At 41.2% G+C, this 16,605-nt stretch overlaps 1 protein-coding gene across 3 annotated transcripts in view; it reads right to left on the reverse strand.

Annotated features, from left to right (window-relative positions):
• The window catches only part of LOC124607030 (heparanase-like), a 233,951-nt gene that overhangs the window by 96,359 nt on the left and 120,987 nt on the right, over nucleotides 1–16,605 (reverse strand). For all 3 annotated transcript variants that reach the window (XM_047139198.1, XM_047139197.1, XM_047139199.1), the window contains exon 4: nucleotides 9,339–9,570. In XM_047139198.1, the coding sequence (XP_046995154.1) occupies nucleotides 9,339–9,570 (232 nt within the window). The remainder of the gene's footprint in view (nucleotides 1–9,338; nucleotides 9,571–16,605) is intronic.

Consider the following 16,605-nt stretch of genomic DNA (forward strand, 5'->3'; position numbering starts at 1 on the left):
AATTGCTCTGTACACATACTTCCATATATTTAATACATGTGACTTTTTCCAGTTATAGTTTGGCAAATGTGAAATCTAACAGTAACAGGAATGTCTCCCTATTTTTGCACAATGCATTGCATTTGTTTATGTTTAGAGTCAGCTGCTAATTCCTGCACCAAGTAATGATCTTCTGATGTATTCCTGCTTCTCTATGCACAACTGATTATCTGTCAACAATCTCCAATCTCAAGGAGCTTTGACAATATCCACTAGGTCATGTATATCATTTCCTGCCGCTATGTGATGTTCAGTTGAGTGAGAATCAATCTTTATCCTCCTTTCAAATGTCAGTCCAGTGTCTTATCTACTGTACACAATCACCCAGCTTGTGTGTAGAGAATGATTAAAGAGCTCAGTTGTTGGACCTGACAGCTCAGTTTACTGATTGGATTCCTATCTTCAACAAGGAAAATACTACAGTTCCAACAGCTAAAAATCACATAACTAGGATGTTCACAAGTGATGCAAAGTGATGTACTATTTGGCAAAAGCCATAACTTTTGTTTGAAACAAAATATGTTAACACATACAATACTTAAAAGACACATGTGCCCCAATGTATAAGTTAATGCATTATGTGAGCACTTCCTTTATTTCTCCCTCTACACTACAAGCTATTCCATTATGCTGCGTTTAAATCTCTTAAACGACACTCAACATTTTCACTTCGATGTGAATAAGAGAAGAATGTATGAACAGACAACTACTATTTGGAAAATATGACTGTGTAATAGGTGAGTTAACATAGGCGATATGGTTTCAAGCACATGCTTAGCCAGATGACTCTTGTGAATCTGCTAGTCATAACTATCTGTTACACAGCATTGTTTCATCAGTGACTTGTACTTCTGTACATTAGTTAACCTTCAAACATTAATTGCATGCAAATGAAGTGTCTTAAGATAAATGACCTAGAGAGACAGTAGAACAGGCATCTTTGTACATTAAAATTATTTTTGTTCAGTTTTAGCCATCCTAGCTGGGCTACTTTACTTGTCAGAATTCACGTGACTTTCCCTGTATGGAAGAGGAGGAGGTGGTGGTTAAGACACCATGTAATTGTAAGATAAAACCAGAGGAACTATGCCAACACATGTTTGATGCGTGATTTGTATATAAAGTAATCAAGATGATAGCATAATGTTGCTATCCATGAATGTAATAGGTTTGTACTTGGCTGTAGTAACAAGTTAACATTCTAGAAACTTTCAATGCGACTATCAATCCACTTGCATAAAATGATGATATTTACTGCTAATAAATAACAAAAGGAATAAAGGTAACCATTCACTATATAGTCAAAGCATTAAATGGTCAGCAAGTGCATAAATGAGACTGAAAATACTGCTGAGCTTACGGAAATGTCCTCCTTCAGAATCTATTAACACAAAATAATCACAAGTACAGTGTCCCAACTGAAATTTTTATGAGCCATGTGTTTCTAGCACAAGCTGAAGTTAGTGATAACTATTCCAAACTATGAAGATTTGTTTCTAATTCAGGCATGCCATGGGAAAAAAAAGAGAGAAAGAAAGAAAGAATGTCATGAAACTCCAGCAAAATAAGCATAACAGTAAGAATGATCAGAAAACAGTTGATCTTGATTAACACCAATGTGGCATCGATAGGTCATGTAAAGCATGATCTTTGAACTCTAACTGCTCGGACGAGCTGCCATGTTAATGTTCCACTCAGCCTTTGTACCTTGTACAGTGTACACGTGTATCTTTCTTTCTGCTGAAATATATGTATGTATAGACATTATGGGAACAGTTTCTTGCATATACATTTATCCGTATTCCTGTTCCCCATATTGGTGACCCCGAAGTTTCTATGTTTTCTGCAACTTCCGCGCCAGTCATGTGGAATCAATAGGTTTTACGTTCGATGCCATGGCTGCCTCAGCCAACATTCTATAAGAGGATTTGGAGGCTCAGCTACTACTACCAGGTCACTCCAATCCCCTGCCAATGGTTGTTTCGCTGCAAACGGACAGTGATTCATGATCTCCAATGAAGTTAACTTCAAACTTTGCAGCTCTACAACGGCTGAGTAGTACACCATTACCTCAAACAATGGACTCAGTTTTCGTGTCGCCGGACTGTGCACGCCACCATGTGAAAGGTGAAGTGGACGATTTCCAGAATCTTGTAACGATTAATTGCTTGTGTAGTGTTCAAAAGGACCCAATATCGCACACGTGCTTTGATCTTCTACGCACCGCAATGTCGGTTACAGTAGTGCTCTGTGCAACGCCGCCCTTCGTGCAAAATGTACATGCGGTCGACTGCTATCGAGCTATGCCAGTTTTGCCTTCTTCACAATTTAATAACGGACATTTTTATACATCAAGTTCGATAGGCTCAACCACCAGGTCTGTCACCCAGTTTCTCGACCATGTGGGTTCGAGAACACCCGACGGTGCTTCGCGATCCAGGAACCTTGTACCACGACAATGTGACTGCCAGCAGGTTTCACCAGTGATTTATGGTCCTACGACATGGAGTGCATCTCTGATTTGTACAGAAAACTCTCACTGTTGCCACACCAAGTACCAAACACCCCTCCCCCCCCACTCGCTCCTTCCGCAGTACCGTCTGCACCTATTGTGCCGGCCTTCCGCATCATTTCTGAGGTGGAAAAGTTAAGTACTGTGCCTATAACCTCCGGTCCAATTTATGGGCCTACCTCAGGTGGCACTTACGCATTCGTTCCCACGGTACCGACCATGCCAGCTGCGTCTCGCTTCCGTGACTCATCAGGGACATTGCATACCAGCTGTTGTTTGGGATGTGTTTGCTAGTAACACGCCTACGCCAGTAGTGCCGGGTTACAGGACAGCCTATCCTACCACGGGACAGCAGCACTTCCACCAAGATACACCGAAGCCAGCCTTGTCCCCGGCCCCCCGATCGTCTGCCAAAGGAAGCTACCTCCTTTATACGAGGACAACCCCATTTCATGGTTCGCACTTGTGGAGCACCTTTTCAAGTTACATCAGGTGACTGACGACAACTCTAAATTTCTATGTCTCGTCATGCACCTCCATGATCACTCAGATTTAATTTGTGACCTCCTCTTTTCTCCACCGCCGCTGCCAAAATAAGAGTTTGCCAAGAACACCATATTGGACTGACTCGCCAGCTCGCCACAGGAATTAATAATCAAGATCCAGTACGAGGAACAAATGGGGGCCGCACTCCGTCACAACTCTGGTGCCGCCTTTGGCTACTTGTGAGTGAACACACAATGCCGGACATTACCCTGTGGGCGGTATGGTCTGCCAAGTTACCTACCGATCTGCAGACACACCTGCTACCACACTCCTTCGATTCTATCGGCTCTTGCCTTCGCATCGCAGATCAGCTGCATGCACTACTGCGATGAAAACGACTAGCACACCTCTCACCGCTGGTTGGCACTACGCTGCCTGTTTACCGGCCGTCTGCGGGCAGAGGCAGGGCTCGTTCTGCCTCCACACCATCTACACCACTGGGCAGTACTCATTCGCTCTCTCCTCTTTCCGAGCACTCCAGAATCACACACGCACCATATGTCCCAGTTTACATTCTGGAACAGATCAATGAGGACAAACCACCTACATTGTCACAATCACCACCACCGCCACATCCAGCTCATCCATACTGTTGGTACCACTAGATTTTCGGGGATGAGGCCAAGAAGTGCAGATTACCTTGCCAGCACCCAAGCGCCAACCACAGGATCTAAAAGACATTGAGTCCTGCTGGGAACTTCACAGGTGTCCCCAAACATTGCACTCCGGCCACTCGTCCTCTCAGCTGAGTGGTCATTTATATGTGACCGACATTTTGTTGCGGCTTGTTGTCCTAGTCAACACAGGCACTGACGTATCTATCATACCCACATCAGTGGCTCCTCATGTTTTTTTACTGACGAAATCGCTTCTACGCGTTCTCAATGAATCAACATTACAAACTGTCGCTCTGCTAAAGTTATGGTGCATCTATCTCCTTCTCTACGTTTCCTGTAGACTTTTTACATCACCGACATTGATGGACCAATCGCCGACGTTGATGAAGCAATTCTCGGTATGGGTTTCTTGTCCCATTACAAACTCTCCCTGAACATAGTCCAAGGTTCAGTGCTACACCACCCTTCTAACACTCAGATACTGTGCTCAGGCATTTATGCTCATCATTCTGTTTCTGTCGCGACATGTGATTTGATTCAAGAGTGCTCCACTCTCACAGACAAAATTATGACCAGCGTCACTAATCTACTGTCAGAGACTGACACAGCAGCGCAAATCCGTCGGCAAAACGACGAGTTGCAACAACACATTGCTGACACTTTCGACGAGCTCACCGCGGCTCGTACCTCGCTGCCGCAACTGCAATCCACAATTCCTTGACCTGATCAAACTTCATCAGCAGACACCAGCATGGACACTTATCAGGTTAGTTCAAAAACATTCACTACATGTGACAATTCGTGTTCAGTGATCTCTGCACCTGCCACACACCCGGTACGTGCAGTGCCATGTGATTTAAACAGTGCTTCTAATGACAGTAGCGCATGCGAAGTGAACACGCCCACCATGCAGACAGCCGCTCCAAGTGTTGGTTAACATTCCCCTCCCTCGTGCACCAACCACGTGATTCGGTGGCCATCACCATTTCCCGCGCGATGCCAATGCCTCTCTTGCCCGCGCTGGTTACTCAAGGCAAAGCTAACAACAGACATCACTGCACGCCCCAATCCGCTCCGTGCTGCGCGCGCAGCCGACCTCTCCAAGTAAGCGTACGCTGCCCTCACATAATAGGCATATGACTTTCATGCTGCCTTTTCCCACTCGCGCTAACAGCTACGCCTCATTGCGTCCCACTTGTCCCAAAACTTCAAGTCAGGACATTACTCAGCATTGTGTGCAGTTCTCAGTCTCTTTTGTCACTGACAGAACGACACACAAGATAATTACCACTGCCGATCCTCCTATTAGGCACAAGGCTAGATGCCTCACCCATTAAGTTGCATGCGGCATGGCTGCAAATTAATGAACTTCTGGAGGCAGGCATTCTACAGCCATCGGACAGCAATTGGTCTTCACCAATTCACCTTGTCACCAAACACGATGGTTCTTTTTTAATGTGTGGTAATTACAGATGCTTAAATGCTCTTACCGTCATGGACAACTACCCAGTGCCGAACAAAAATGATTTCATCCATATGTTATCGGGTGCCACAATCTTCAGTGTGATTCACTGTAAACATGTCTCTCACCAGATTCCCGTAGCGTCGGAAGACATTCCAAAGACTGCTATCATTACACCACTTGGTTTGTTCCAATACAGCTTCATGCCATTCAGTTTAAAGAATGTGGCACAAACGTGGCAATGTTTCATTGACTCAATCTTAAGACAGTTAGAGTTCTGCTTTGCGTACCTGGATGACATCTTCATTCTCAGCAAGTCAACTGAGGACCATGAAGATAATTTATCCCAGGTCTTCCAGACCTGGAACTCCGGTGGTGTCAAGATCAACAAAGATAAATTCCAATTATGCCAGTCTTCTGTGACATTTTTGGGTTACACCGTCTCCGCAGACATTGTGGCATTGATAGGTCACATTGACATGTAAAGCATGATCTTTGAACTGTAACTGCTCTGACAAGCCGCCATGTAATTGTTGCAGTCAGCCTTTGTACCTTGTATAGTGTACACGTGTATCTCTCTTTGTGCTGAAATATATGTATGTATAGACATTATGGGAACAGTTTGTTGCGTATACAGTTATCTGTATTCCCGTTTCCCATACCACCATTCATTTGATTTTTGTAATTGGATTTGAGACTAGGAAAGTTTACACAAATATGATGTCAAAACACCTTTCTCATAATTAATAGAAAAACATGAAAAAAGTGGGTTTTAGCCTTATGGGACAGATTGAAAAGAGCTCTCATTTTCTGGAATATTTCATTTCTGATGATAAATCATGAGTTGCCTAGTAAAACTCAAAAACTTACATCTTGGTCAGGAATAGTCATGACAGACATCAGCTTAGAAATTTAGCTATCACAAAAATCAAATGCTGGCTTGAGTGGTTTTATGGCCAGAGAATTAGCTACAAGGAATTCACATTTCAAGGTCATATGGTAAACTAGCATTTTTACCAGAATGTACTCTAGTTTTTGAAAAATGGCCATTCAAACAAACTGAAGCATTGAAACTTCCTGGCAGATTAGAACTGCATGCCAGACCGAGACTCGAACTCGGGACCTTTGCCTTACATGGGCAAGTGCTCTACTGGAAACTGAAGCATTGTGCATAAGTGGTTGCTTCAGCATAACACTGTACCTCATCACACTACGCTCTTTTGTGAGAAAAACATTGTCTTGGTACTGCAGCTCAGTTAGCTACAGACCTTAGGTTTTGCGACTTTCTTCTGTTCCCAAAACTGAAAACTCACCTGACAGAAAATGACTTATTTCATTTATTTACATTTCTTCCACTGGTTCTCTTTGTTAATGATGCAATGTTATATACACTCCTGGAAATTGAAATAAGAACACCGTGAATTCATTGTCCCAGGAAGGGGAAACTTTATTGACACATTCCTGGGGTCAGATACATCACATGATCACACTGACAGAACCACAGGCACATAGACACAGGCAACAGAGCATGCACAATGTCGGCACTAGTACAGTGTATATCCACCTTTCGCAGCAATGCAGGCTGCTATTCTCCCATGGAGACGATCGTAGAGATGCTGGATGTAGTCCTGTGGAACGGCTTGCCATGCCATTTCCACCTGGCGCCTCAGTTGGACCAGCGTTCGTGCTGGACGTGCAGACCGCATGAGACGACGCTTCATCCAGTCCCAAACATGCTCAATGGGGGACAGATCCGGAGATCTTGCTGGCCAGGGTAGTTGACTTACACCTTCTAGAGCACATTGGGTGGCACGGGATACATGCGGACGTGCATTGTCCTGTTGGAACAGCAAGTTCCCTTGCCGGTCTAGGAATGGTAGAACGATGGGTTCGATGACGGTTTGGATGTACCGTGCACTATTCAGTGTCCCCTCGACGATCACCAGTGGTGTACGGCCAGTGTAGGAGATCGCTCCCCACACCATGATGCCGGGTGTTGGCCCTGTGTGCCTCGGTCGTATGCAGTCCTGATTGTGGCGCTCACCTGCACGGCGCCAAACACGCATACGACCATCATTGGCACCAAGGCAGAAGCGACTCTCATCGCTGAAGACGACACGTCTCCATTCGTCCCTCCATTCACGCCTGTCGCGACACCACTGGAGGCGGGCTGCACGATGTTGGGGCGTGAGCGGAAGACGGCCTAACGGTGTGCGGGACCGTAGCCCAGCTTCATGGAGACGGTTGCGAATGGTCCTCGCCGATGCCCCAGGAGCAACAGTGTCCCTAATTTGCTGGGAAGTGGCGGTGCGCTCCCCTACGGCACTGCGTAGGATCCTACGGTCTTGGCGTGCATCCGTGCGTCGCTGCGGTCCGGTCCCAGGTCGACGGGCACGTGCACCTTCCGCCGACCACTGGCGACAACATCGATGTACTGTGGAGACCTCACGCCCCACATGTTGAGCAATTCGGCGGTACGTCCACCCGGCCTCCCGCATGCCCACTATACGCCCTCGCTCAAAGTCCGTCAACTGCACATACGGTTCACGTCCACGCTGTCGCGGCATGCTACCAGTGTTAAAGACTGCGATGGAGCTCCGTATGCCACGGCAAACTGGCTGACACTGACGGCGGCGGTGCACAAATGCTGCGCAGCTAACGCCATTCGACGGCCAACACCGCGGTTCCTGGTGTGTCCGCTGTGCCGTGCGTGTGATCATTGCTTGTACAGCCCTCTCGCAGTGTCCGGAGCAAGTATGGTGGGTCTGACACACCGGTGTCAATGTGTTCTTTTTTCCATTTCCAGGAGTGTAATATGGCATAGTTTATTCAGAGGATCATAAAGGGAAAAAAATCAAAATGAAAATAATGCACAGTGAAATGCCTAAATGGGAAAAAAATGTAAATGCTATTATTAACTTTTATACAGACGCAACATGCAGTTTTTTGTTGATACCCATAATAAGTAATTGGTGTGATACATTCTACTGAAATGGTTACAGGAATATATCATGCAAAAATAAAACACTTTTATTTAAAAAAGTAAATTGTGGCCTAGGCACATGTGGGCTATTCACCAGCACTCAGGACCATTTATTAATGGACAAATTAATTTGAATATTGTTGTATGGGTGCCTAATTAAGAGTTATTCTGAAGAAGTAATTGATGAAATTCATGCTATAATGATAGGAGACTATGCCATTAAGATTTATGTGATTGTTGAGATGATAAATATCTCATATGAATGGAACATGATATCAAGAATAAAGGTCAGCACACAAAGAAGCGGAGTGCACTAAACAAGGTGCAATTATAAACTGCAGATGAAAAATATAACAATAAATTGTGTAGAGACAAGTAATAATATGGAAGACAGTAGGTGCTGTTAATCGAATGCAGACAAAACTGCAGTCGCAACAGTGGGTTGGCAATGATAAAAGTGTATGATGTAGGCAAAAACAATTTTGGTTGGAGGGAAAGTGACAGCAACTGTATTTTGGCCTCACAAGGTACCATCATGGTTCTCTATGGATAGTGTATCTGTGTGATAAAGTATGAAGGCAAGAAGTTGGTATACTGTTACTGTTTTCCAGTTTAAATCCTATCTTCCTCCTTGATTTGTATGTCACACTCTGCCTCCTCAATTTCATTACATCTAATAATCCACCATTACATTGCTATCATCAAGAACCAGCTGTCACCCTATCTGCAAATCATTCTAATAAAGACATAGCATACAAATATATGTGATTTTACAAAGCACAAGGAAAGAAAAAATGTCCATCATGGTCTGTTACTAAGAACTGCAGGAAACTCAAATCACAGTGGCTAAATTAGGCTGAATCTTCTATACATGAACATTCTTTTCTACTTCTCAATTCATCTAGGCAATAAGTTACAAATTTTGGAAGAATAAATAACAATAAGTAGCCTTGTAAACAAACATTTCTGTTGTGTCTTACAGTACATTCAACCAAAGTAACTGCAGGAACAATTTGCTTGAAGTGCTTGAACAATTAATCTGCCAGGAAGTTTCAATGTGACCTAAGCTAATGAGATATGTGAAAGTTAATAAGGATTGATTTTGTTTACTCTGTAAGTGAAAACAAAATAACAGTTACCAAATCAAATATGATTTTCAGTTATTGAGATTAAACATACTGGTGAAATGTAGCAGCACGGACAGTACCATTAGCAGCCTTCAAGAACTTGTGCATAAAACTAGCAGATGGCAACTGAAGTAGTTTAGGTCTAGTCACATCTGGTCCCACTAAATTAGAGTTCTTGTAGCAGGAAGGAAATTCATCCAGCAATCGACGAAGTTCTTTAAAGTCCTTCCCAAGCTGTTTCGCTGATATGTTGACACCAAAAACATGTTTGAATGAATTTGGTTCTGTAAAATGAAATAAATAAAGTTATTGTAAACTTTCCATATAAATGTATAACAGATAATTCTACACAAACTTATAAACTCCTCATGAGGGGCACTTTAAATTACTGTGGGGCACACTTATCATCATGATAGTCAAAATATGTACTGAATTATGTTGTATAGTGTCTCTTTTATTTTTGGAAAAATTAATTTTAACAGCTGTATCGAAACTTCTCAGATTTACTACAGCCACATGAAGAACAACACTATCATTTGATCCACTGTTACCAGAAGAACATAATTGATGCATGCCCTGGAAATGATATTTGCCATTTTAAAATGAGAGCACAGAATCACTTGTTATTGTATTTGTAGAATTTCTTGTCAACCAAGTTAATAAGCTGACATCTGTTTAAAAAGTTGAGCATTCTGACTAGTGTTTCACAGTTTATTTATTCTCTTGTCACGTTTGTTGTAAATAATCTACTTCAGTTCAAAAGGAACAATACTGTGCACAATTACAATACCACAAGGAAAAATGATAATCATTACCCCACACTATGGTTGTCTTTAGCGCAAAATGGGGTGTACAATGCTGCAATGACATTTTTGATCACATATCCAGTGATATAAAATGTCTGTCAGCCAGAAAAATAAAATTTGACAACAAACTGAAGAAGTTTCTCCTCGACAACTCCGTTAGTATGATGGTACCCTATCAAGACAAGGACCCAACTCATGTAAAATATAAGACAAAAAATTTTGTGAATATATTATTTTATTCTATAGGATCAACTCTGTAAGTACTAAATGTACAGAAATATTGGTATAAATAATTGACAGTGCTGGGACTTCAGATCTTAAAAGGGGACTGCCCTTTTGCCATTACCGATTACATCCAAATTTATGGTGTATGACAGGCTTGTCCAGAAAAAAAGTGACAGAAGTGGGAGCTCCAGATGACCAACTGTTTACAAAAATATAGAATTTTTGACATGGGTTAGGAGAGGCATGAGCCATTTTTGTTCAAATAGTTTCCAGGCAGTGACTGCCGCAGGGAAAAAAGAGTACACAACGGTAACCCGAGGGACATGGGGTTGAGCCCCTCTGGGGAAAGTTTTATTTTATTTTCAGTTTTGACATTTTTTAACTGGCAGATAAACTGAAATAATGATCAACATACTGTATTTATTGATATTTTCATAAACGACATGAAAAGAAAAGGCAATGGATGATTTTGGATTGCAAATACATTTCCAATAAAGAACTATACTTGCAGTATCCACAAGGGCTCTGCAAATAACTCTCCAAGAAGGGATTTTAATTAAAGCATCCAATCAAACAAGTTAATCAAGAATTCTCACTTGCTGGCGGCAAACTAAATACTCTTTAACATCATGTATAACAAAATATCTCCATTCGTATGTTCTCTTCCCAGGTAGCCAGTACCAATCGACTAATAACTGAACACTGGACCATTGAGGGACAAAAGTAGTTCTTGTAAAATGAGAAGATATAAACAAAGTAACCCACTCGTATACAGTGCTCTATGCTACACCCTTTCTGGAAAATTATTGCCAACATTTACATATGCCTGCAAGAGAGTAGTGGCTCTTTTGGACTGAGGATTCAAAATACCAATGCCGTGTACATGGCAAAACACAAATTTATTATAAATGATTGAAGCAATTTCATAAATTCACTATAGCTACATTAATTGATACACTGTCATAAAACCCAACAATCAGATAGAAAAACTCGAGAAGTTTTGTACTGTACACTTCAGATTTCTGCCACAAGAGCACAGCAGTGAGCAGTTAGATAAGATGGTGACAGTTGCCAAGGAAACATGTTGTGCTTGAAATGCCTCCACATCAGTCTGTCGCAACAGTGCAATGACGCTTCAGAATGAAGTTCAACAAAGATCCACTATCTGTCAACTCCATTCAGGATGCGTCTGCAAGTGTAAATCAACAAGTTGGCTTGCAGTGAGTGAAGGAACGGCTGACCACATGTTTTGCACATAGCCCACAGAAGTCAACGAAAACATCAAGCAGAGTGCTGAACACACCGCAAATGACCATTTGGAAGATCTTAGGGGTACGTCTGAAGCCTTGCCAATTGCAACAACTACAGGCTCTGACTACCAATGACAAAGTCATATACTTTGACTTCTCAGCACAGTTGCAAAAGCTTATGGAAAAGGATGGATTTTATGAGAAACTCATCTTCAGTGATGAAGCAACATTTCTTGTTAATGCCATAGTGAACACACCACATTTGGTTTTCACTAAAAAATGAATGCTTTGTGGAATCTTAATGTTTTGTGGAATCTTACAATTTAAAGTTTATGTTCCCTTTATTTTCTGCGAAGAGCATTACAGGACACACATATCTGGACACTTTGGAAAACTGGCTCATGCCATAACTGGAGGCTGACAGTGTGGACTTCATCTACCAAAAGGATGGGGCTCCACCTCAGTCCATTATGATGTTTATGAATTCTTAAACAGGAAACTGAGAAATTTATGCATTGGTCTTGGTGGGGTTGATCTCCAGTAATTCATGTCGAGGCCTCCATGCTCTCCCGACCTGACATGCAACTTTTTTGTGTGGGGTTATGTGAATGAGTCAGTGTTTGTGTGTGCTCTACCAACAAACCTACAAGAACTGTGAGCTTGCATCAAACTGGTTTTAAATAGATTGATAGGGATAGGGACATGCTGCACCTAACATGGGAAGAATTTGATTATTGACTTGATATCTGTAGAATCAGTAGGGGACACACAGGCAGCACTTGTAATTGATATAGCAAAAAAAAATTTAAGTTTTTCTATGTGTGTGCAAAGCTCTGTGACAATGTGCCAACTAACGCAGCTACAGCAAATCTGTTAGATTGTTTCAGTCATTTATAATAACCTTGTATAGGAATTTGTCATTACTTCATTACATCTACATCCACACGACTGCTCCACAATTCACAATTAAGTGCCTGGCAGAGGGTTAATTGAACCATCTTCAAGTTATTACTGTACTGTTTCACTCTCGAACAGCATGCTGGAAAAATGAACACTTAAATCTTTCTGTGTGACCTCTGATTTATTTTATTATGATGATCATTTCTCATTATGTAGGCGGGCAGCAACAAAATATTTTCATACTTTGAGGAAAAAGTTCATTCTTGAAATATCATGAGAAGATCCTGCCATAATGAAAAATGCCTTTATTTTAAAACTGCCACCCCAACTTGTCTATCATATCCATGGCACTCTCTCCCTTATTTAGTGATAATACAAAACGTGCTGTTCTCCTTTTGACTTTTTCGATGTCCTCTGTCAGTCGTAACTGATCCAGATCCCACACTGAACACAGTAAAGAGTAGACCTGTTGCATTTTCTAGGTGTTTTGCCAATAAATCACAGTCTTCGGTCTATGTGATCATTCCAGTTTAAGTTAGTCATAGCTGTAATCCCTAAGTATTTAGCTAAATTAACAGCCTTTAGATTTGTGTGATCTATCATGTAACCAAAATTTAGTGGATTCCTTTTCGTACTCATGTGGATGACTTCACACTTTTCACTATTTAGAATCAATTGCTACTTTTTGCACCATACAGATATCTTTTATAAATCATTTTGCAATTGATTTTGATCATCTGATGAATTTACAAAATGATTAATGACAGTATCATTTGCAAAAAAAACAAAGCAGGCTGCTCAGATCGGCTCCTAAATCTTTTATGTAGGTCAGGAACAGCACAGTGCCTTTAACACTTCCTTGGAGCATACCAAATATTGCTTCTCTTTTTTTCTATGACTTTCTGGCAATTACTACGAACTGTGACCATTCTGACATGAAATTATGAATCCAGTCACGCAACTGAGACGATCCTCCATAGGGATGCAATTTCATTAGAAATCACTTGTAAGGAATAGTGTCAAAAGCATTCTGGAATCCTAAAAATATGGAATCAATTTGACTGTCAACAGTACTCATTACTTCGCAAAAATAAAGAGCTAATTGTGTATGACAGAATGACATTTTCTGAATCCATGTTGGCCATTTGTCAATAAGTCATCATCTTCAAGGTAATTCATAATGTTCGAGCACAGTATATGTTTCAAAATCCTACAGCAAATCGACGTTACCGATACAGGTCTGTAATTCAGTGGATTAATCCTACTCTTTTTCTTTGATATTGGTATGACTTGTGTAACTTTCCAGTCTTTAGATATGGATCTTTCGATGGGCAAGCAGTTGTATATCATTGCTAAGTAGGGAACTATTGTATCAGCATACTCTGAAATGAACCTGACTGGTATACAATCTAGGAAACTTACAATATCCTTATTCAAAAATTTTTTCACTCGTGTTATAAAGTGTACATGCAAGAGAAGAAATTCTTTCCGTTAATTGATTCATGAGGAGGACAATCAAGCCCAAAACTATGCAATGAGATTTTATAAGATGAAGACGAATTGCCATCATTATATCCAAAAGCACTCCATTAGTGCAACTCTGAAATGTCTGTTTTCATGGTAAGGTAAGGAATTTGATTAAAAAGTTTCAAAACTGCTCTTATCTCATCAGGAGAGAAAAAGAAATAACATCCAAAGAAGACTGCATCAAAATATAGTCCACTGTTCATCACCAACTATCCTTGCCAATATTTGGCAACTTGATGCATTATGCATGGTTTGATGCAAAACTGTGCAATGAGACAGAACCTTTTATGAATGTAAACCAAGTTTGGTTTCCTACAGAAACCTTAAAACAATCATGTAACTATAAAAATGTGTTGTCTGTAATGTGTACAAGATGCGAAGAAATTTACTGCTTCCCCTATTTTTATAATGGATATCACACAAGTATGTGTAAATCATCAACTACAAAATAAGAAAAGCACTTCATTTTATATATAAACTTCTCATGTACACCTTAAATTCCCTCCTGTAAATTTATCTTTAATCCCAAATTTTCCTCTGCCCTTCCTTATCATGCATTTTATTTAGATATTAAATACTAAAATATATTGTGCATTAGTTTGGTTTATTTGCAGTGTTCATTTGGATTGTTTACTGAGAGGGACATGACCCCATGACCCTCGGATTACCATTCTTACTCTTTCCTCTGCTTCATTGTTGCCTGGAAGCAAAACTAACATAAATGGCTCATGCCTCACCTGACCTGTGCCACAAATGTTATATTTTTCTAAATGCTTGGCCACCTGGAGCTCCCACTTCTGTTACTTCGTTTCCGACCAAGACTTGAATCAGTGGTTATGAGTAGATGCGGTCCCCTAGTTAGCTATTTGATGAAGGCAATCATTCATCATACAGTGTCACAATATAGTGGAGGCACAGAGCAGTAGACGGGCACTCAAGCAAGAACTGCAACATGGCAACTGAGTTTGTGAATTTGTCACACATACGCACCCCCCCCCCCCCTCCCACCCCCACACACAGTAACATTGTCATTGCACCATAGTACAAGTGTAATTGCGTTGAAAGGTTGCAGTGTGTGGAGTGAATGAGATAAAAAAGAAGCTATAAGCTGGAAGGAGTGGTGAAAGGATGGGATGGCTAAGGTTAAACAAGGGAGGGACAGCAAGAGAAGGTTATAGAAATAAGGAATTAGGTTAATATTATCACTAATACAGGCTGGGGTGGAAACATATTGCATTTAGTAATACACAGGTAGGACTAGAAGTGGGCTGGATAGAATACAAGGAGACAACTGTGAGAACAGTATGGATATACATTCACAAACTCTTAGACCTGTAAGTTGAAAGTTGGAGGTGAAGGTGGAGGGGGTGCAAGAAAGAAAATGGAAAGTAACAAACAATGCTGAAGATGGTGTACGAGGACCACTGGAGAGAAACACCAGGAGGATTAGGATCATGGATTTTAGGAAGTAAGTCTTCTGCCAGCTACACACTGCACCTTATCATGACACACATTAAATGTTTGTCTTCAGAAACAAAGAAGAAGTTGCGCTTGTTTTAAGGCTGTAAATGGCATGTCATTCCATTTTCAAGAGGTTTGTATCATTTGGCAGACATGTGTAAAAGGAAACTGAGCAGAGACTGAAGACGAGGAATTCATGTAAGATTGCTGGGGAGTAGTTTGGTTCCTGTGGGGAAGCATTGTGACTGCACTGAAGTATGAAGTAGGAGAGGCAGGTTCAACATGAGCTTTAGGTCAATTTTTGCCACAAGTGTTGGAGGCGACAAAAATTTCTAAATAAAGGAGAACAGATCTTTGACTATATAAGCAAAGTTGAATTTGTGTTTAGAGCTAAAGGTAAAGTCACTAGAAATGAATGATACTTCTGTAGGCTTAAAGTTCATGCAGAATTGGTTGAGAACAATGTTGTGGGTTTGCTTGGATTCATTAGTCTGTGTCACTATGAGAGTTTTTGAGGATGTGGTATAGGTTGACAGAGCAGGGTCTGTATGCTATTATGGGCTGAGTAGGGGGGGGGCAGGTCTAACAGATGGAAAAACAGCAAGAGAAGATGTGAGTATGAGACCAGAAAACGCTTGCCCAGGTGCAAGCAAGGAAGATTCACTTTGCATATGGTAGCACATGAGGCAGGGACTGGAAAAGGTGGGGGAGGAGAAGGAAGGGTAAGAGCAGGAGGAGGAAGATAGGACAGAATAAAATAGAGAGAGGGGGAAACCACTGTATGATGCAAATGAAGGAGGATAGATCTTTGACAGATCAATTTGAATGGATGGCTGCAGGTGAAGTCAGCACCTAAAAAAATTACTATATATACACACACACATGTATTACTCATGTTCTCACAAACATAAACAACACACAGCCACCTTATAAACTATGCATCTGACCACAGAGCCCTTATTATAGAAACTGATGTAGGGAATGTATATGTAATAAATAACATTTTTGTATATAAATTAATTATGATAAATTTAAGATGGCTTCAGAGAATGAAAAATAGGAACCAGGACACAATGCAACTGATGTGAATGATTAATGGAATAAGCTTCATCATCTGTTCAATAAAACCTTAAATGAAGCATATCCTGTA

Source organism: Schistocerca americana, chromosome 3 (assembly GCF_021461395.2).
Source record: "Schistocerca americana isolate TAMUIC-IGC-003095 chromosome 3, iqSchAmer2.1, whole genome shotgun sequence".
Taxonomy (NCBI): Eukaryota; Metazoa; Arthropoda; class Insecta; order Orthoptera; family Acrididae; genus Schistocerca; species Schistocerca americana.